Here is a 23,147-nt window from a genome sequence, read left to right as displayed (position 1 = left end):
TGTTCAGAAACTCAGTTTTCGTAACATCAGAGTGTGCGCCGTTATCTCCTTTGTGAGGCATTACAAATGAGGCGACATTTTTCGCAATGGTGGACATGGCCAAAATAGTTCTGGTTGTTCTAACCTTGCTAACAGGACTTGTTACATGTTAACACATACATGTACATTTATTTGTCCACTACCGTATATTAAGGAACAGAGGCGTTGGAATGCGCTACGATCAATGTGCCGTTGTAGCCAGGTAGCCTTCCAGTAATAGCTTTTTTTCAATCTTCTGATTGGCCAACATGGCTTTAAGGTTAGGGTTATATTGCTGCCTGTTGGTTTGGACAGCGTTTCAATTGTGTTTTTACGTTTTCAAATTCGACACAGTTTTTTTTAAACTGTGCTTGTGTGGACGGGAATTTTTTTTAGAACAAAGGAGGGAAAAACCCTGTTTTCAAAAACCTGTGTACGTGTGGACTAGGCCTTAGGTGAGCCTGGCTTTACTGCACGTTGATCAGGTCAACAGTGTTGATTGGATCTGATTAGTTAACACCTATTTTTTTAATCTTTCTTAATACTGTAGTGTAGATAATGTTCCCAAAAAGTACTTTCATTTAGGAAGTATTTCATGAACTGTGGATAATGTGTTTAATGCATATTTTATTTAATGTTAATTATTAATTTTGGTGCTTGGCGCTATAACCACTTTACTGTTATGAAAGACCAACATTTCCAGAAAAAAAATCTGTCTTTTACTCCGTTGCTTTATTATTTTACAGCTTATAACTCAATTATTTTTTCATATGCGTCAAATACACCAATTGTTGTTCAATTGAACCAATCTTTAGTGCAGCAGGCTACATACTGCACTAAAAAGAGTAATTGATCTCTGCCTGCTGCCCTGTTGTAGTTATACAAAGTCTGTTAAGGTGTGTATTATACAGTACAGTGATGTGGTGAAGGGTTATTCCCAGCAAAATTCAGTTGAACTATTAATGGAATTCAGATTATCTTCATTTTCATTTATCTTCAGGGAGTCATACATTTACATCATACTACATCATGTGATGTGTTACAAAGACAAGATGTTACAGCAGAAAAATACAGAGAAGAAGACTAAGTCTAATGTAAATGGTTCTGTTTTAGGGATTTGGGGTTTCTGTTTTTGGTTACAGAAGCAGCAGCAGCAGCCACCTGGTTGCTGCAATGAGGAGGCGGCTGACACAACAGAGGGGCTGAAAGAGGGAACAGGGGAAGAGGGAGGAGGAGTGGGCAGAGGAGGAGGAGGAGGAGGAGGAGGAGGAGGAGAGGGATGGGAGGAAAACAGGCAGTCAGGAGGCAAACCCCACGCTGTAGCGGTGTTTTCGGGAGGAGAGCTTAGCAGCGCCTACACCTCCTCTCTCTCTCTCTCTCTCTCTCTCTCTCTCTCTCTCTCTCTGTTTTGTCTCAGCTCTGTTTTCTGCACTTCATTCTTGTCTAAAAAAAGGAACTAGCAGCTCCTGTGTGACTGGTGATCGATACCCGGAACCTTTTCTGGTGCAGATTTACCTCAATTCCAATGGTCATGGTCAAAGAAAAAGGTATTCCAGCGGTCGTGATCAGAGTGTGTGTGTGTGTGTTTGTGTGTGTGTGTGTGTGTGTGTCAGGAGTGTGTGTTTTTTTGTGATTTGTTTTGCTTGTTGGTCTGCAGTGTGTATAGCTGTGCAGCATGTCCAGTTGGATTTGAACTGCCTTGTCTGGCTGTTTGAATTAGATTTAGTTTGAAATTGATTATGTTTTAAATGTGTGATATAGTCACAGTAATACAGACATGGCTTTTTTTATGTGTGTGTTGCTTGCAAGAAACATAATAACACAGTATAAAGATGCATCTTCGATATATCAACGGGTTCTCTCTAGTTAAAGACTTGAACATGCTACGCCCTTTTCAATACTCTCTAGCAGCTGATGATGCTTGGGTTGGAGTCTGGCTTAATTTGGCAGCGTCAGTCCTTATGTAAATGCATGTTGGAACAAAGCATCTGGCTTTTTGTATAGGAGCGTGACAGCAAAACGTATAGAGTAATAATAGATAGTTCCAGGTTAAAACGTCCGTCTTCTTATACAGGTTGAATATGATGCGATAACATGTAGAGAGAAGAAGTGGAGCACTAGTGTAGGGATCCACACTGCGCAGAGCTATGGACCTGCACTCTTGGTCTCTCTCTCTTTCTCTCTCTCTCTCTCTCGCTCTCTCGTTCGCTCTGTCTGCAGCCGTTGCCATGGCGACCATCTAAAAGGCACACTCCATTGTTGTCAGCTGTGGCTTCATTCATAGTGTCCTGTTAAAAGAGAAAGATGATTGTTTCTACCTATAAGTGAGGTCTCCCAGCTGCGTGGGATGAATTAGGTGAGGTCAGGGGGCATGTTCCAGAGATATTAACATTCCCAGCAATTTGCTGGGGCATGTGGTCATGAGGTTAACCATTGTTTGTCTCACTATGAGTCACTGCAAGCCGCTCCATAGGCATCCTTTTCTATAATAAAAATGTCTGGTTTAAATTCAGAGATGAAGAATGATGACAACAATGTTCTTCATTTCCTTTTGACTTTAACCACAAAGAAAAATTAACAAGAAATATTTGATTTATAAGCATGTAACTTATACTTAATCCATAAATATTACTAACTATTACATCAACGTTTTCCACATTAACAGTCAACCGGACTGGAAGTGAATATGAAGGTAATGAATCACAGTAATAAGTCATTATGCGTCACCATTACACTCCATTAATAGTGTCTCAATTGAACTAGCTTTGATATATTACTCCTGTGTTTTGGTAGAAGCTTAATGAGTTGATCCTCCAGCCAGTGTTCTATGTGTGGGCATGTGATATTTTTATCACAAAAGAAAAAAACATGTTTACAGATTTTTTTGACAGATCAAGTGTTTAGGTAGCTTGTTCTCTTGATGTGGATTCGACTAGCCACAAAGAAAAAGGCCTTTGCCATCGAGTCCCAAGGCTGGCAGAACACCCGTAACCTAACCTCTGGCTGCCACATGTTCATCTCCCACAATCCCTCTGAAAGTTTTTTCAGTAGACTGCCGCTCCGCTGCCTCGCCTGCCGACTCTTGGGATCTGTTGGTGGCAGGAGAATTGTCTGGGTTTATCGTTCACATTTAGTGGCCTCTAGATTTTCATTCCTCTGCCACATACGATTTCTTCTTGTATCTTCCAGGGAGCTCATCGTTCAATCTGTCTGAGGCCAGGTGGGCTCTGTACCATCAGCATGCACAGCTGACCAAATACTAAATTATACTGTATGCCCAGGATGATGAATCATAATAAAAGGATTGCAGTGTTAGCGTTTTGTCTGCTTGCAGGCAGTTGTCCTATTTTCAAAGCCAAGAATACCCTTGAAATAGTTTGTAATTTATTGGGGCCACGTGTACCCAAGGCAGTCTGATCTTGATCTACACGTGCTTCTGAGATTTGTGCACTTTTATACAACTAGTTGATTTATTTATGCTCTTTCTCCTTCTTGCATTCTCAGCGTTACATTGCCTAAGAGACCTCGCTGACCGCGCTCTGTGAAATTGGATAATCATCATCACATGCACGTCACCAACTCCCAGAACAACCTGCATTCACCACCTGAACATGAAAGCCTAATGTCATGTGTCTTTGTAGCTGCTTCCCGTGATTTCGCAGAGTGCTGCAGACAACTGCAGTGGTGCCTCATCTTTGAAGCTTGCCAGTGTCTACCCCCTGAAAGAGAAGCTAAACCCTTTCACAGACATCAATGCAACACACACTCTCATAGACACACACTGTTTGTACAGCTGACACACACAGGACCAGAATATAGAGATGAGATAAGTGGTCGGCCGGGGAGAGACAGCCACTGACCTAAAATATACAGGCTTTAACAACAAGAGCGATGCGAGAATCACATGAAAGAAACACAGACTGTAGCGATACATTGTGCCAGTCAACAAACATCCTCCCTGTCTGGCATCAATCGGTTTGATTATCACAGGAAATACGACACAGGAGTGTGGGGCCGTAATGGGACGGCATTCAGAGGCAAAGAGCTAAGGCCTTCATCAGCTCCACTTCTGACACAAACACAATGGCTTCTGCAGTTCATGAAGCCACCATTGTCTCCGCTCAGATAAGTAGCTGGACTGGAAGTCCCTGTCTTTGTTTATCAGCGTAGTATTATTATTATGTACCTGCCCAACAACAAAGCTCCGCACTGTGGCGTTCAAGCGTTCAGAACAGATAATTATTCCAAACCCAGGTCCCCGAGGATTAGTTATTTAAGGTTGGGAGGCCTGGTGGAGGCCGATAGGGTTCCCCCCTGCAATTTGTGCCCACGTTTGAAGTGCTTTGTCTGGGACGCTGGTGGTGGGGCAGAGGGGCGGGGAGGCAGTGAATACAGCCATACATATTCATGGAGGGGAGGGTTAAGAGCGCCTTGTTATGTCTGGGTGATGAAGAGCTCTGCACGCCCTCCCCCAAACACACGCTCATCTGATCACGCATTGGGATTTCATGGTGGGCATATTTTGTGCCCTTTGATATTCATTGAGGGTCAGACCCCCTTGGAATATTCCATCCCAAACTGGTTGGATTGGATGGATACTGGAGTAAAAAGTGTGTTCGTGTGTGTTTCGTTGTCTATGAAGCAGACACATCTGGGGCCCAAAGTATTGGCATGGTTACCAAGAGTGGAGTTTTTGCCACTCTCTTTATCTATCCCTCTGTCTCGCTTTGTAACACACACACACACACTCATAAGGCACATGTGCACATACTGTACAGACACACACTCCTTTGGGGCTGCTATGTGTCTGTACTGGAAACTCATCTGTCTGTGAATCTTAGTAACAAAGGCGGTGAGCGACTAATATTTTATTAGACCTTTTCGTCTCTCATCTATTGTTTGATTTAATTCCCCTTTTCCCAGTGCATTTGCAAACCACTACAATGGCTTTGTGTTCCTCGGGGTTCCTTGAAGGAAATGAAGGCAACAAAGTCTGAAGCTTCCGCAGCAAATCCCACACTCTCGGTCAATAAGCCCACTCTATTATTTACCAGCAAGGCCGGGGCACGTGTTACGGGAAAATCTGTCCTCAGGGGATTCAAGATGGCCTTCTTCACTTCCCTCCAGAGGCTCATCTGAAGCTTTTATTATTGCCAACGCAGCTAGGCTCTGCTTAAATGGGTGGGGGGGTCGATGGGATGTAGCGGTGGAGAGAGCAGCCCCCTTTCATCTACGCCTGGCTTTGGGATGCTCTGCTGGTTATTGTTCCCTCAGCACCATGGTTGTGTGTGTGTGTGTGTGTGTGTGTGTGTGTGTGTGTGTGTGTGTGTGTGTGTGTTCATTGTGTGTTTAGGCTCATATCAGTCACTGTATCCGCTGGTGATGAGGCAGTACAGATCACACTGTCAGCACAGCCAACACATCCAGCCCAGAATGAGGAATGTGAGCAGCAGTCGGAAAATTTGTACTACTGTATATTTCACAGTAAGTTCCTCTGTGCTGAGGTTGCTTCATGTACCGCATGCTTACTTATTTATAGCATTATATAATGTACATTCTAGCAAATCAGGCGCCATTTTACTGCCATTAGAAGAACCCCTAAAGTCTTCATGGATTTATTTCAAATTGATGTTATTGCAGTAAAATTGCTTGAAGTCAAGTCTTTTGTAAAATCGTAAGTGTGGAGGCCTGCTAAATGTTTGAAAGAGACCTCACTAGTTGATTTATGTCAAAACAAGTCCTATAGATTGTTCAATCTGAATCCTTGTAGCAAATTCAAAATTCAAATCTTTTGATGTTGGCTTTCTTAATCTCTTGAAACACCATGTAGAGTAACCATCTCTGCTCAACTTTGCCACAGTCTCTCTCCCTCTGTGCAAACACTCTACAGTGGAAGAGGTGGGGTTAAGCTCAAAAAACACACAGCACTCATTGATTTTTTTTAGATCCTCTGTGCATGGGATTCAAACATCTGTCATATCTATCTAGGTCTTGTCAACCTGTTATGACGTAAGCAGTGTTGACTTTTCCATGCCGGGCTGTCCCCGCTGACAACACAACACTCTATGAAATGAAATGTTCAAAATAGTACGTCGGCAATACTCTTGACTCTAAGAGAGATTGTTTGCATCACAGCCAAGTAAAATATATACTTCAAAGCTGCTCTCATCAATATTTTTATATGAACACTGGATAAAATGACTTGTGTGTAGTGACAAACCCACAGAGAATTACCACCACTGACTCTGCAGTTCCCCTCAGATCTAAAGAGCTTTTTTAGTGTCTTTTAACACATTGATTTGGTTTCACAGCCTGAAACTGTTTTGGTTCACTGTCACCGCTCTAATCGGCGTTGTTTTCAGAAATAGCAGGCAGCTGTTTAATGCAAAAAAGCTCTAAAAACCCTGGTTGTATTACCCGCCCAGCACCAAACAGAAGGGTGAACATAGTGAATGCATTTAGCAGCTAAAAAGACCAAACCAGAGCTAAAGGAGCGTCGTGGAGCTTATTCGCCAGGTTGCCAGAAACACAACTCCAAATCCTGTGTTGGGCAGTAATGCATTACTTAGTAACATGTTTCAGTAATCACTTCTTTCAGTAACGAGTGGTGAAAAGGATTACAATTTGAAATTCGGTAATGTCATTACAGTTATTTATCCAGTTACTTAAACATTTGGGGATCAATTTGTTCATTGTCTTACCAGGAGTTTGATGAAGGGTTGCTGGCAGTTTGGTCTCAGTTTGCTTTCACTGGACAGACGTGCTAGCTTGGCACAAAGACTTGAGCTGGGGGGGAGGCAAAGTCTCTCAAAGGGGAGAAATGCAACTCCAGACAATTCCAAAGTTGTTGGAATTGTTATGTTTTCTTTGCCACGGGCACACCTTCAGGAATAACCTAGTTTTGTTTAGAGTTGGAGGTGTGTGAACCGCACAGCTGAGGTCAGGACTTGTGGGGAACTGTGTGCACTCACTGAAGCTAAGCTAGCTACTGGATCTCTCCAAATTATAGGGTTGCCTGGTTGTAAAACAACTATGTCTGGTTTTCTATTTCTACACGTGTTAAAGCTTTAGTGCATAACCTATTAATATTATATTATGAACCAGTTACATTCAAGCCATTGCCAAATGAGTTGCTACAAAGCTAATCAAGACTGTCAGCTCCACACAACTCTCTCAGTATTTCTCAGTATGGCTATGTTCAGAAGATTGTGGCGTCCGGGGACTTTCCCGTGCAGAAACTCCAGTGAAGATAATGACCTCTTCTGAAGAGTCCATGTTTTTTTAATCCTCCGTGTCCTCCTTGGCTACTAGCAACTGCGTAGAGGGAGGGGTGAGGGCGCGTGTGCGATCTCGTAAGGCTTGTATCATGTGGACGCGCCGACAGTGTTGTTGTCATTACTTTGAATTCCTCATGGGGGAGTCAGAAACTACGCAATATAGCTTTAAATACAAAATATGCAATGTGTAGGTGTGGAAGATATGGATATGTTTGGAAGCACATTTGACAGAGCTGGGCAAAGTAACAAAAGTAAAGTAAGGTAAATAATCTAATGCATTACGTTTGCTGCTGAGCAATTAGTAAAGTATGATTATTACTTTTTGAATGATTGATTGATATGTATCCCTAACAGATGGGACAAGTAACACAAGCAGTAAGTAATTCAGGCAGGTTCTAAACAAACCCTCAGTTTAACCAGCTTTGACCTTTCGTACTTGCTGTGGCTGTGGCAATATGACGGATCAACTTTTCGGATGTGCTCACTTTTGGTTTTACCTTCAAATACAGTCTGATCATCTGACCATAAATGATAAACTGGAATTTTCCTTTTACTTGTTCCAGGATGAAAAGTGTCCATGAGGCTTAAAATGACGTGCAGTTACCCAGATGGCCTGTGTGTTTTCCTGTAGAGGTGCAATGTCACACACACAGAGCTGCTGAGACTCAGTTTGCTGTCACAGTAGTCTGGTTCACCCAGAGATGACTCATAGTCCTGCTGAGTGTAATCACATCAGAGACACCAGGGAGACAGATCCCCCACCCTCTCATACCCACATCCCTTCCAGCCTCCATCCTGTTATCCCGTCTTCTTCTTTCACTGTTTTTCACAACTTCTCTCACTTCCATTTCAATCCAAATTCTGAATGGGCCGACGCTCTGTGAATTTGTATCCTTAAGAATTGGCACAGGATATTTTAGACTGCCCTTAGACAATGAATCAAAGACTGTTGAAGTATCTCATCAAGAAAATAATGTTCTGAAGACTGGGCTTTCTTGCTTGTTTGATTTTTACTGCAATTAAACAACCGCTCAATATCAGAAAACCTCTGCAACTGTAGAAGTGGGATGCAAGGTAGGCCAAGTCATCAATAATCCAGAGTAATGTCTTTCCTTGGTAGACCATTGATTGGTCATGATGCTATTTCTGTGCCTTTGGTGGTGTCTTATTTTAGCCTTGCAGACTAATGATTTATTGCAGAGCAGAAAGACCAAAGATCCTTTAATGTGTATTCTAAGAGTGTGTGTGTGTGTGTGTGTGTGTGTGTGTGTGTGTGTGTGTGTGTGTGTGTGTGTGTGTGTGTGTGTGTTTTCTGTATCTTTGTTTGAAAAAAAAAAGAGAAAGAGGAAATGAGAGGATGAGAGAGAGGGGCTGCCTAGCTGGTTAATGCTCCTGAATATAAAATAATATGGTGGTTTCAGAACAGCTGATAAGCTGTGTGCAGTGCGGCACTGCAGCAGTATTTACATCCAGTACAGTAGTGCTGGATTAATGTCTGTCTATGTCAGGGACGCCCAAACTTTCTACTGAGGAGGGCCAGAGGCTGACGTGTCATGGATCTAAAGATAACACTGGATACTGCTTGTCGAGATAAAGCAAGATGATAACAGCTTCTCTGTCTTATATAATTATAATGGTTGTCCCAATACCTCACATTAAGAAAGTGATGTCTAAATCTTTACTCCGATTAGGATCTTTGCATGCTCTGCAATCAGAGTCATTTTAAAATATTGCCATTAAAAGTAGGCTTTTTCAATACATGTTTGTGGCACCATTGTGGCTTTAGGGATAGCAATGTCGGTCCACTAATTTTGTTCAGACTGAAATATCCCAACAACTATGTGATGGATTGTTATGGAATGGAAGTACAGCCTCACAAAGCTGCTAATGTGGCATTGATTTTGCAAAGTTGCTAATTTACATTGTTTACCTTTACCTTTACATTGTTACCCTATTCTTTTTTAATTCACTCATTTGCAACTCTTCCACAGGGTGAGATATTCAATCACAGCAAACATGTAGCCTGCTCTGTTATATTGTTATCTGAGCTGAGTGCCATGCTCTGCTTACTGTCAAACACTTGACATCCACAGAGAAGAATTGAATGGAACGAATGGAACACCAGCCCCAAAAAGCATGGGACAGGAGTTCGTGTCAGGCAGTGTTTGACACAAAAATTTGTCTTCTAAACATGGCAATAGGAAGCCATATATAGCGTGCCCTGCACAATTATTACTAGACAGCTAATGGCTCATGACATTTTCCTTTAAGGATGAAAGTACAGTAAACTCACTAGCGAAACTGATTTTATCAGTACGCTTTTAGGATGCCATTTACCAGGCCCTGATCAGCATTTTGCCTGTCCATCCTCCACTGATAAAGACAGACTATATTTAGGTTGTTTCTCTCTAGAGAGCCTATCTGGGTCGTGAACCCCAAGTTGTGCTGTCCTGCTCAATGTTGTCCTTTTTTCAATCTGACAGGCTCTCAGCAGTTGGTCATTGGGGTCTGTGTGATGTTGCAGATTCAGATTCACAGCGTGGCCTCAGATGAACAGCAACGTTACAAAAACTGCACTGAGTGACCGCTATGACTCATCAACATTACCAGTTCAATAGTAACATTAATGTCTCTTCTCTTGCAGTGGCTCATGCACAGGACACACACCACCACTCCACAGAGAAGCCCCTGATTCAGTGCTACAAGTGCGGGGAGCCATGTAAGGGCGAGGTGCTGCGGGTGCAGAACAAGCACTTCCATCTCAAGTGCTTCACCTGTAAAGGTACTGACATTTTATGTAATTAAATGTCTGTTGTTAAATAGATTTCACATGTATTTACTGATTGTGATTTGGCTCAGCTTTACTCCATAGGAGACAACCCTAATATTATATTCAAAAAGGCCGGTCTTTGGTAAATAAGGTATGTCTTTACGATATAAAAATGAGCCTGTCTTTATTGTTTCTGAATTGGAGAAGAATAATGTGGGAGTTGTGTGAAAATTGGCAACTAAGGTGTGAAGTTTTAAAATGTATAGCTAATTTCATGCTGTCATAATAGTAGGACATTTGCTTCCTTTCATTCAGGGCGTGCTGCCTTATGCTGACTAGCTGTGTTTTGCTAAATATGATTCTCTCCTGTGATGGACTATGATAGTTCATAGGTATTGAGGAGTCTAGTCTCGCATCGCCAGACCAACAGTATCTCCACAGCGCTGCAAAATAAGGTCTGGTTCAACCATACACACATTCTGGAATAGGAGAAAAAAATGCTCTGGTTTGTTTGCATTTCTTTAAACCAATCACTATTGTCTTGGGCGGTGCTAAGCTCTGGACCGGACGCAGCGACAGTGCCTCTGCAAAATGGCATCCCGCAAAATAAAACGCCACACTGTTCACACAATACAGTAACGTGAGCTATTTAAATCAGCTTTATACATAGTTAAACATAATTTGCTCTTACCAGTGTATCACTGTGTCCTTCGTTCACAGAAATCTCACCAATCGGTCCCAAAATGTCCTAGTTAGATAGTAAATGTCCTAAAACATATTCTTTGTAAGTCTTTACAATCATTTCCCGAAAGAACCAAGCAGGCCTGCCTTATTGCACGATCCAAATTTTCTTAAAAACTTCCTATTTTCAGCGTGTAGCTTGCTAGTTTGAAGTTTTTTTTTTTTTTACCAATACAACAGAGTTTAACATTAGTAACACACAGGTAGTGGAAGACGAGGGACATTCGGTGGAACATCCGGCATAACCGTATGTGAGGCAATTATCCTGAAAATGTACTGTTTTTGATCCAGATTAAGAGTCATATGACTGATGGCCCTTTAGGTAAAAAGACAAAAGTGGGACTAAACAAATGTACTTTTTCAATGTCTGTCCCAAAAAGCATCCCAATCACACAAGGTTGGACAGGAGCACTCCCTAAAGGCCACAACGTGCTTTCCATCCTCCTCTAAGGAGAGAGATACATGGTGGCATGACTTATCTTCACTTCTCAAACCTACATACTTTAATTAAAGTACCATCCCGACTGGTATGACAAGTTACAGTGCAAATCCTTCTGCTTTTAGCCTTATTACTGATGGATTTTTGGCATTCTGGCATGATTACGATTTAGCTTCCCACGGCCGACCAAGCAGTGTCAATCTTGTAGGCTAAACCTGCCCTGCTGAAGCCCTTGTAGTTAATCTGTGACTGAAGCACTGTTATCGAGTTATCTTAGGTCACCAACTGCCCAGAATAACACAAGCAAACGCTGAGATTAGTACCTAATTCAGTCCTTTAAAAGTGGATATACATGCCTTTAGATAGTTTGTGCACAGGAGTTAGTGGTTGCCAAATAGGACACAAGGGCTGCTTTAATAGCCAAAATACACACTGGCTTAGTCCTTGCTCTAAATTTATATGTTCTGTTGTGTGTCTCCAACTTGTAGGACTAATAATACCGTCAGTTGTGGTCATGTCAGGTTGACTGAGCTTATTGACATTCATACTATCCCAAACAGCCACTTTTTTGCATGTGTTTATCTCCTCTAACTAAAAATTTAAGGAGTCTCTGTCTGTCTGTCCTTCAATCTTCTCAACAACCGTTCATCTAATAGACTTCACTTACTAATAGCCTTGTCCCGAATAGCTAGCTGTAAGCAAATATCATATATACTCTAGCATTACCAGGGGACGCAGCTATGTCATGGCAGGTGTATTGCTCAGAAACCAAGGAAGTGCGGTGTCTTGTTTGTTGTTTGGTTGAGCGGTTTTCGAGAAAGCTGCAAGTAGCAATACCAGAGGCCAAGCAATCAGCCCATTCCAAACCAGCACATTTTGAACAGGCACTACAGTGTTCCAAATGCACAAAAGCAAAATGTTTTACTTTCTCTGAAATCACTTTAATTTTAATTTCACAAGTTGACCTTCTTAAGTTTACAAAAATCATTTAATGTAATGGCATGCAACTGTTGAAAAGCTGAGGTGGTTGGACCTCACGGTTAAAGGCCACAGAATCTCCACCGATGGCTGATTTTCTCTTGACTCAGATAGCTTACAAGCTAATTCCATCACCCCTGAGCCCTAATGCAATTAAATCAGATTCTACCCTCACTCGCTCCCTCTCATCCCCAGGATTTAGCGTGGCTCATTGTATAAGAATGATTAGGTGCAGTCTTCTCAAAGATCTAAATATTTTCACTCTTAGTTGTGGCCTTTCCAAAAGACTATTAAATTACCAGGCTCAATTTGTGGTGCTGGAATGGTGCACTACATGGTTCATGTGATCAGTATCTGGTTGAAATACTGTACTTATAGACATGCCTTATGTCTCAATCGTGATCAAACCATATGTGGAGTTAACGCAACATATGCAGTCATCATTTCTGTCTGACAATAAGTGAGTCTTGATAAATGGGAAAACTTTGAGAATAATATAATGTGACATGGAAAATAAGTGATTATTCAAGCCAAGATTTTTTTAATCAGCCACCACACCCTAACATTTTGTACAGACAAAATGCCATTACAGAATTGTAATAACTTTGGTGATCCTGTACTCTTTCTATACCATCATTATTTCATGTGTCCAATACTTTTTTTATGACCAAATAAGCACACAAAAAGACATTCTCATCAGCCTTTGTGTTTAGTGCCGATTAGTTAATGCACGCTATATACCCTAAACTAAGATGTAGGGGTGGGTGATATGGCCCTAAAATATTATCCAGATATTTCATTTTTCATATTTAAAAAAAGTAAAAAGCCATGAATCGGTAGCCATCCTGGATGTCTCTGCTTGATTTCACAGAGATCAAAGCTATTGTATTCAAATGTACATTCAAATGTTTGAATTTCATATTTCCTCCGAAATAGTAAATCTTTCATATGGTCATTAAAACCTGATAACGGCATCACACCAACATTAAACTATCCAAAACTCTTAATTGTTCCCTAACTACGATTTCTGCCTTTGCTAGTCTTTCATGTTTGTCTAGATGACAAGGTTATATTTGAATTGAAGGAAGCTTGTTGGAGACCGACATTGTAGTATAGAGTATCTATCTTCATGAACAGCTCAAGGCCATTTCCTGGGCTAGACAATTGTAGAATTGTTGTTGCGTTGAACACTCCACCTCCACATGGACAATCAAAAGACCTTGCAGTGGTAGTGCTGATTAATCAACATGACCCCTTGATGCACAGTTCCTCCAAAGTGAGAATGTTTAGTTTCTTTTATGGTGACTGTAAACACTGATAAAAGGATTGCACGTTGCCTTTCACATTGTAACGAACACAGCTGTTAAAATGTATTTTTCAGCATCCATGTCATGCATTCACTGAGCCTCTCAGAATTCAGCAAAGCCATTGATGTGTGGAGGAGTTGGGTGACTTGATGGTTGGATGTGTTGTGTTATATGAGTAAATGACCTGACTCGCAGAGTGCCAATGTGTATGTCCCGTACAGTATGTGGCTGTGACCTCGCCCAGGGGGGCTTCTTCATGAAGAATGGAGATTATCTGTGCACGCTGGACTACCAACGCATGCACGGCACACGCTGCAATGGCTGTGGGGACTTTGTGGAGGGGGAAGTGGTCACAGCCCTGGGCAAGACCTACCACCCTGCCTGCTTCGTCTGCACCATCTGCAAGTAAGACAAACAGACACCTTACTTTATTGCAATTTGTGTGAACCTTTCCAATACAGTAATTATGAAATTCTGCTCAGAATCATGTGAACTGATGGACGGTTGTTGAAATCAAAGATGTCAGCAATACCAGTAGCAGTGTCACGTCTACATCATCTGACTAAATGGCCTCCTTAGGCGCACAGTGTTTACACACATCCACATCATCGGGTCCTGTCATCTTCACTATCAGACAGCCTGCGAGCCACAAATAAATAACTCTTACATTTACCACAGGCTGCAGCTCATGTCTTGTTGACCAATTGTTCATGTCACCCCTCTTCCAGACGACCGTTCCCCGCCGGGGACAGGGTGACCTTTAATGGGAAGGACTGCCTGTGTCAGTACTGTGTCGAGCCCATGTCTCCGGGACCAAAGGACGTCCTGGGCTCCAGCAGTAAGTTGCTATTGTCTAATAAACGCATGCACACAGGTTTAATGCACAGGAAGGCATTCACTTTCAAATTATGCTATTTTGGCTTCCACACAGAATTGGCAGGTTCACAGTAGGATTCATAGTGAAAGTGGATTATTTCAAGGAATTAAAAAATGTTTTAGAAAAATAAAAATTCTGAAAAATTGAGCTTTCAGGTATGAGTCGTGCATTGTTTGTTACATGTTTATGTTGATATTTCTGCCGTAAAAAGCTTGCCTGGTTGAGCGTGTTGAGTCATGACTCATTAACAACTTGTGCTGTATAGCCAAACATTATTCAAACCAACAAAAATTCTATTTGAATACTAGTGGAGATCCAGAAGTTTCCAAACTAAAAATGTAGTAAATAGTACTGCTATTGGTGGTAATAGTAATACTAGTGGTAATGTAGCAACATTATGGGGAAGTGTGTATACAATGAGACACAGCTTGAGTCTTGGGTTTGAAAATTTTAGTCAGTGATGACTTTTCCAACCTTAAAGCTACTAAAGGAATAGTTTGACATCGGGAAATACACTACACACATTCTTTCTGAGAGCTATCTGAGAAGATTGACACCACTCATATCTGTACGTTAAATATGAAGCTTAAAGGTTTAGTGCGTAACTTTTTGATATTAATAAACGTCAGTTACATTCAAGCCAATGCCAAATGAGTTGCTACAAAGCTAATTAAGACTATCAGCTCCACACAACTCTCTCTCTGTATTTCTCAGTATGGCTATGTTCAGAAGATTGTGGCGTCCAGTGACTTTCCCGTGCAGAAACTTGAGTGAAGATAATTACCTCTTCTGGAGAGTCCATCATGTTGTTTTTTTTTTAAATCCTCCGTGTCCTCCTTGGCTACTAGCAACTGCGTGGAGGAGGGGTGTGGGCGGTGCGCGATCACATAAGGCTTGTATCATGTAGACCCACCGACAGTTTTGTTGTCATTACTTAGAATTCCTCATGGGGGCGACAGAAACTATGCACTATAGCTTTGAGGCCAGCACCGGTTAGCTTGGCTTAGCGAACCTACCCATACTTTTTGTACGAATTAAACAGACAAGATAAAACGTTTTAACTAGTGAGCTTTAGAGGTGCTCGTAGGTAGATTTTAGTAACTTTGAACAGGGCCAGGCTAATTGTTTGCCCTCGTTTCTAGCAGCCGCCAACATAAGCTAAACTAAGCTAAGCTAAGCTAAGTGAATACTGGCTGTAGCCTCATATTGATTGAGCAGACAATGAAATTCATCTTTATCTTCATTCTTCTTCTTTAACTTTCAGCAAGATGGCGGATAAGCATATCTTTCAAAAGGCATTTCCCTTTCTCTGGAACAGGGAATGTGCAGCCCTAAAACCCCTCCTCTTCTAACTCCTCTCATCCTCCCTCTTCCTGTTCCTTCTCTCTCTCTCTCTCTCTCTCTCTCTCTCTCTCTCTCTCTCTCTCTCTCTCTCTCTCTCTCTCTCCCCCACTGGTCTCTCTGTTGGCATTTCAAGAGCTTTTAGACAAGGTCACCTATAAATAAGGCATGCTGATTCTCCTCACGTCATCATCGCAACCTCGTTATGCCTTACGTAGTTATCGTCCCCTGTGGTTGCAGCGGGCTCTGTGTTGCTTTCATCCTCTATTCATTAAAGAAGAGATGACAGGAAGATTGTTCGTTTGGAAACCAACCTCTTGCACTTTTAGAGCCTCAGGATCCCATTTGGATATGGATGGAGCTTTTAGAGCCATGGTAAGAGAGATGTAGATGATAGAAAGAGGCAGCTGTCAGAACATTGCTGGTTACCCTCTCTCACCCTCTAGTGTCTTGGGTCAGAACTGACAAGAAGTCTTATTCTTTGCATGCTATAATTTGCATTTGTTAATATTGCGAGCCCATTAAAGGCTGTGTTTTTACATGAAACAAACCTTCCAGCGATTATAATTTCACTCTTCAGTTATTTCCTTGCTCTGTTATTGTATTTTCTTGTAGTTTGTGTTGGGAGAACACTTGATTTCTTTGTGTTTTTAAGCCATGCCACTTTTGCTTTTCCGCAGATTGTGCAGGATGTGGTCGAGACATTAAGAACGGACAGGCTCTTCTAGCATTGGACAAACAGTGGCATCTGGGCTGCTTTAAGTGTAAAGCCTGCACCAAAGTGCTGACCGGGGAGTACATCAGCAAGTAAGCAGCTCATATTTACCGTAATTACAGGCTACTTGGTCAAATTTAGGCCTGTATGAGGTTCACACACACATTATGATATTTCACTGTCAAGTCCCTGCTATTTAGATTTGGCTGTCTCCTCTCAGGGACGGCGCCCCCTACTGTGAGAAGGACTACCAGATCCATTTTGGAGTTCAGTGTGAGGCGTGTCATCAGTTCATCACAGGGAAGGTGCTAGAGGTAAGGCACACACACACACACACACACACACATCACATTCTTCAACTTCAACATCCTCTGATTGGCTCCCTATAGGCTGATGTCTCTCTGTGCAGCCTGTTGTATGCTTTTGTAAAAAGACTATTAATTGTGCACTTAGATTTCATATGAATCCTGCCTGAGGTAAGTTTGAAAGAATTCTAAGGGAACAAATGCTTTCACAATTACTTCACAGTCCTTAATGTTTACTTAAGGACTACAATTATTGCAGCTACTTTTGGAAAATGTAGTAATGTAATGTAAAAAGTTTAAAATAAATGTTTGCATTACGTGGATTTACAGAAATAAGTCAACACATAGTTAACAACACAGTTTGAGAGTTGGTTGTACCATCTAAATTCTGCTACCCATACAGACAGAGGATGTTCATAGGAGTGAAATTGGGAAATGTAGTTTGATAATCTCGGGTGTAATCTCTTCGTCACAGAGCCAAATAGACTCTCGACATGTAGGCATTCAACTAAAAGATTAATTCTTAGCAGATTTTTTAGGTCTTTCCAACTCTGCCTAAATACACATGCTTGCACACGGCCATAGCTTGCTTTGCCAGAAATTATATAAATATTACCTAATGTGATCTGACATTTAGAAAGTGATAATTATTCATCAATACTGTATGTCATGCAGCTGTTATAAAAGTCTGGTTTAAACGTTATTAACGTTGTCTGAGCCGAGTTTATGTAAAACAACACCTCTATCCTTGACGCTGTCTGTTTTCACTGGTGTCTTAAACAAGTGCTGGCCTGTCTGTTCTGCAGACAGTGATCCAATCAGACACTGAGTTATGTGTCATTTAATGGTATAAAAATGTCACTGCTAGCCAGCCAGGCTTAAAGTAATCCAGCGCTAAGGCAGGCCTTTATGACAATCGGAAAAAGGCCTTGGCATCTCACCCCTGAACTGCTGCCAATGGATCAGTGTGGCCAAAGCCATAGCAGTCTGTCTAATCACTGACCCAAGACCCAGGTCAAATACCGTGTAGCCATCAGTGGGTATGCATACTGTCTGCTCCTCTGGGAGTGAATGGCTTATTAATGCAGGGGTAATTAATGTAGCTATTAACAGCTGAGAGAAATAGGGAGAGTATTTAATGGCATACTACACATATAGCACAAGCACCTTTATTATCCCTGAGAGAGAGATTCTGTTTTACAGTGTACGTGAGGAGAGTATTGGGTAGGGGGTGCTGTGAAGTGCTGTTATAGCCACTCTGTAAAATGTAAAAATGCAAATATTAGTCAGTTGCTCCATATCGCTGAGTGTCCACTTGCTAGCTGAAATGTTACTGAGGGTTGTTATACAGCAGGCGCAATTTCATTTGGGTATTTTATCACTCCCCGGTCAAAGTCACATAGGCTTTTTGAATGGGTCTCTTTGCATGCAAAGTGCCACATCAATGTAGTGATGGAAATGTAGGCGCTCTAGTCGTCAGATCATTTTATTGGATTGCATTATGCAGGTTATCGCAAAGCGGATCACTCAGATATAGAATACAGGTTGATTGTGTCAAACGGGCATATGTCATGGTGGCCATATTTAACAAACATGTTTTTTTCTTGAAAGAAAAAGAGCATGAAAGAGAACCGAAAGAGCATATGACTGGAATACATTAAATGATTTCACATTCCCTCACAAACTGTTGAGAAACACCTTATTTAAATTAAACCTGCAGAGCAGTCTCAGGGGAACATATTCACCAGCAGCTTGCCCAGTGCAACAATTTCCTCAACAGTTCTTGAAGGGAGAGAGAGCAGTTACACCGGGACTGATGAAACTATCCCTTGCACTTACAGGATTTTGTGCAGGTAGAGCAATGGGTTATTTCCTGGAAGTCGCAGCTCCGCTTCACTCACTTTAACTGCAGGCTTCATTGATCTTCATTTTCCTGTGATGTCAAGTCTGTTCTGTGCGCTCTGTGTTTTTCAGGCAGGAGATAAGCACTACCACCCCAGCTGTGCGAGATGCAGCAGGTGCAATCAGATGTTCACAGAAGGAGAAGAGATGTATCTGCAAGGTGAGTGGACCTACCTGCATTGTCACTGCCGCGTGAAAACGTTGTTACTCCACTTTTAGTCATTGTTTTAACAGAAACTGAAGAATTGCATGCTCCTCTGTAGGTGGAGTATGGCTTAGGGAAGTGAAACCTATCTGCATGGGGATTAAATAGCGTAATTTACTATTGTTAGAGTTTGGTGACAAATTAAAGAAAAGTATTATTATTTATTGTGTGATATGTCTGCTTGTATGCTGTGCTGCTGACACTGTGTACTGAGCGTTTATGTCCTTGCTGTACTAATTCCACCAACGTCTTAGTAACGTGTTGGTTCCTCACAAGCCAACAGAACAGCTTTAATGCTCATTTTATAAATCTCTAAAACTACTAAAGAGACTACAATTATTTCCAGAGATATTCCCTCATTTGGTTTTTTGATGATGGTGGTGGAGAATGCTGTCTGATGTCACTCCAAAATCTCCTAAAAAGCTGTTCTGTTAAGGCCATAGCATAAGATTCACATAATTTTCATACTCAGTGACCCCTTATAGTTTGTGTTGTGTAGAAGCATCTGCATTTGTGTCTACACTCATTTGTAAGTATTTTTCCTGCACAAGGTCAGCACTAAGTGTATTAAAAATGCAACATTTCAGTCATAGACCTTCATGATGGGGTCATATCACAAAAACCAGAGATAATTACAAAAAAATCACTGAAATGAGATTTATAAACAATAAAAACAAATTTTTGATGGGGTCATATCACAAAAACCAGAGATAATTACAAAAAAATCACTGAAATGAGATTTATAAACAATAAAAACAAATTTTTTTTTTTACTGGACTGGCAATTTATTTATTTTTTCTCTCAATTAGTGATGGTGTAATTGTTATTATTGATGTGACTTTTTTGATTAGTTGCTGCAGCCTCTGGCCATAGTGTAAAGATGATATTTCATATTGATGAGTTTGATGCTTGATAAAGATCTATGACCCAAATGTTGAATTTTCAATACACCAAGTGTTGACAGTGTATAGGAATTTATATAATCTTTTACATAATACATTTTTACATTGCATTTATGTACTGTGTACCAAAGACGGCCTTTAATTAAGTCTGTTAATAACCCATGTAATAACCCATTTGTCACCCATTTGTATGTACATTATATGCAGAATATGGATATTAACAACAGCAACGTGTCTCAGAACAGTAACTAACACACTTTTGGAACACAAGTAGTCATATATGCATTTTTTAAATAATGTGAATATAATTTATTTCCATGCGTTGCTCTAAATGTATTTTCTCTCCATCTTTCCTGCTCAGGATCAACAGTGTGGCATCCTGGCTGCAAGAACACCACCAGAACAGAGGAGAGACACAGGGAGCGGGTAGGAATTTGGGCGTCACTGACTCCATTGTCCATGACTTTGTCTTGACTGAAAGCACCTTTCTGTTCATGTCTCATGACAGTGTTTTCCTGGAAAAGATAGAAATTTGTAATATGTAACCAGGGATTCTGCATGGGCTGTTCCTGCTCCCTCGATGAACTGTTAAACCTTAACCTACTGTGGTTTACATAATTTGCCTATTGAGGCTGTGTGTGTGTGTGTGTGTGTGTGTGTGTGTGTGTGTGTGTGTGTGTGTGTGTGTGTGTGTGTGTGTGTGTGTGTGTGTGTGTGTGTGTGTGTGTGTGTGTGTGTGTGTGTGCCTTTGCATGCTTGTATAAGTATTTGTTCATGTACATATTTACATGTGCACATGTTCACCTTGATGTATGTGTGAACTGTGAGTCAGGCTGGAGAGGCACAACCCCTGTGTGATGTCCTGTGAACCCCCCTCTCCCTTCCTCCACAGCTATTGCCTCCGTCCCTCTTATTCCTCCAAAAAACACAAAGGCAGGTACTGTATTCGCTATTGGCTATGAGATGGCATCATCCTGTGTTCCACCATGTACATGAGACACTGTACAGCACTGTATGCTGCCACCTGCTGGGGACAGCCTGCAGTGCCCTCTCTGTGTGTCATATGGAGCCATTCAGTCTCGTCTATTAACACCTTATTATATGCTCATATCAAAGGTGCATGAGACAAAGATTGTGCACACATTTAGAGGAGCAGAAATCCCAGATGCCTAATTAGTCTTTTCCAAATCCCCATTCACCCATTAGGTGACTCATTTAATTACGCTACACTCAGACCTGCTGCTGCCATCCAAACTGTTCATTTCCCATAAACAGGCATGAGGTTCTTAAGAACATAAATCTACAGTGCTCTACAAGTACTCATTCACTTTGCAAATTTGCAAATGAATGACCTAATCATGAAATGACATGTTGGTATTTCAAAGTACCTCATGTTATTAATGAAACCTAAAAACAGGGTTTGCAATTCCCTCTCATCGCTCATACAGTATAAAAGCCGAATGGTGGAGTGTTTTGGGTAATAATCACGGTGATGTGCAGATGGCAGGGGGCTGTGGATCATGGGAGAATGACAGTCTGACTGACGTCATTGTGACTAACAGCCACTTGTGTGTTTTCTTTTCACAGCCTACGAGGTCGTCATCCGAGAGTATTTGTTCCAGACCTGGTTCAAGCATACCTGGCTCACCGGGTCACACGATATATGTAAGAATTATTTTAGACTTATATGCCACTTGTTCTGTCTTACTCGCCAGAAGTTCCCCTTTTTTTTTTTTTACATAACAGCCAATTTTGACAGTTACGCCTTGTTTGGTAATAGAATGTTCTACAGTGGTAATCTCCCTTTACCCTTGTGTGTGTATGCATGTTTGTCTTTATTTGTCTCCCTAGGCAAAAGTAGACAATGAGATCCTTGATTACCGAGACCTAGCTGCCATTCCAAAAGTCAAAGCCATTTATGACATTGAGCGCCCTGATCTTATTACCTATGAACCTTTGTACACCACCTCCCTGGATGAGAGGGAGGAGAGAGGAGAGAATGTGGGAGAGGTAAACACACAGACCCCATGCACCTTTTTCCTGCATGCATGCCATCTTTATGCACATAGAGTACTGTGCACTAAGAGAAATAGTCATCAAATGATCCTCTGTTTTGTTGTTGGCTAAGTTTCCCTGTAGTAAGACTTTTCCTCAAAAACAAAACGCAAAGAAGTTATTTTTTCCATGCTGCAATAAAAGCTTTAAGGCTGTACTAAACTTCGGTGTCCCTCACAGCTCCACACTGCCAGGAGGGAGCGTTCCCCCTTGCCCGATGACAAGGTGAGATACGCCTACGTGTGGTGATGACGATAAATGAAACAACGGGAATGTGCATCATGTAAAAAGGAGACCATGTACGTTGTAGGTACACAGCTTGCCAAATGTGGAAGATCAGCAGATTCTCAGTCCTGGTACAGAGCTGTGTTTTTTTTAAAGCCTGTTAATACCCAGGTGTATCATACATTATGATAGTCTGATATTTTTGTCTGGTTGTTTCTGGGCTTTTGCCTCTATAGAGCAGTCTAACGTTAGTTAGATAAACTGTCTTGTTTTCAAAGAAGGTCTTAACAACAAAGTTATAATTCAGACTTGTTTGATTCTCACTAGTTTTCAAGAAACATGTCGCCAACCCCACCTGGTGAGGTGAGCATAAACTTTTTTTGTCAACTGTCCCCTGTATGCGATTTAAATACTGTTTATAATGTCTCATTAATGCCAGCAGTATGTGTAATAACGTGTGTGTGTGTGTGTGTGTGTGTGTGTGTGTGTGTGTGTGTGTGTGTGTGTGTGTGTGTGTGTGTGTGTGTGTGTGTGTGTGTGTGTGTGTGTGTGTGCGTGTGTGTGTTAGGGCTCTTACGACAGGAGGGAACGCATCCTCCAAAGGTCCACCAGTCAGGGCTCCATAGGATCGCCAGTTTATAATCGCCATGGTTACACCCCCACCTTGTCACGGTCACCACAGCATTTTCACAGGCCAGGTGAGTATGTGTAATGTATGTGTGTGTGTGGGCACATGTGTATTATTACATTGTCTGTGATTAAATCTGTGGGTTTTTATAAGGTGGATCGATGAGATCTTTACTGCTCAGGTCGATGTTAAAACACTGTGGATGAGCTCACTGACCCTCCACCTTAAGGTTCTCACATCTGTTGACCACTTTAAAGGGGAACTTCACCAAAATTGACTTTGGGTTGTTACTGTATGCTCTTGATTTTTGCTTTGTCATGATGGACAAGCCATCCTTTTGCAGGATCACAACCTTAAAGTCAATGTGCCTTTAACAATGCAACTTCTCCTGTGTTTGCTATTCTTTCCGTTAAAAAGTTTAATTTGAAAGTGTAACACTCTTTCTTGTTTCTTACTGTTCAT

General features: G+C 41.5%; 1 protein-coding gene across 8 annotated transcripts in view; it reads left to right on the top strand.

Annotated features, from left to right (window-relative positions):
- Window positions 1–23,147, top strand: part of ablim1a (actin binding LIM protein 1a) — a 44,663-nt gene that overhangs the window by 11,681 nt on the left and 9,835 nt on the right. For 6 of the 8 annotated variants that reach the window (XM_028603125.1, XM_028603119.1, XM_028603124.1 and 3 more), the window contains 12 exons: window positions 9,940–10,077; window positions 13,752–13,935; window positions 14,259–14,368; window positions 16,429–16,555; window positions 16,684–16,777; window positions 18,743–18,830; window positions 20,139–20,203; window positions 21,365–21,442; window positions 21,629–21,787; window positions 22,013–22,057; window positions 22,385–22,420; window positions 22,626–22,755. In XM_028603125.1, the coding sequence (XP_028458926.1) occupies window positions 13,787–13,935; window positions 14,259–14,368; window positions 16,429–16,555; window positions 16,684–16,777; window positions 18,743–18,830; window positions 20,139–20,203; window positions 21,365–21,442; window positions 21,629–21,787; window positions 22,013–22,057; window positions 22,385–22,420; window positions 22,626–22,755 (1,081 nt within the window). In that variant the 5' untranslated portion in view covers window positions 9,940–10,077; window positions 13,752–13,786. Of the gene's footprint in view, window positions 1–1,444; window positions 1,566–5,371; window positions 5,503–9,939; window positions 10,078–13,751; window positions 13,936–14,258; window positions 14,369–16,428; window positions 16,556–16,683; window positions 16,778–18,742; window positions 18,831–20,138; window positions 20,204–21,364; window positions 21,443–21,628; window positions 21,788–22,012; window positions 22,058–22,384; window positions 22,421–22,625; window positions 22,756–23,147 lie in introns of those variants that run through there. The other 2 variants (XM_028603121.1, XM_028603118.1) reach the window with 2 other exon arrangements.

Source organism: Perca flavescens, chromosome 17 (assembly GCF_004354835.1).
Source record: "Perca flavescens isolate YP-PL-M2 chromosome 17, PFLA_1.0, whole genome shotgun sequence".
Classification (NCBI taxonomy): domain Eukaryota; kingdom Metazoa; phylum Chordata; class Actinopteri; order Perciformes; family Percidae; genus Perca; species Perca flavescens.
Note: the sequence above shows the minus strand (reverse complement) of the source record. Positions and strands in the feature narration are given on the sequence as shown.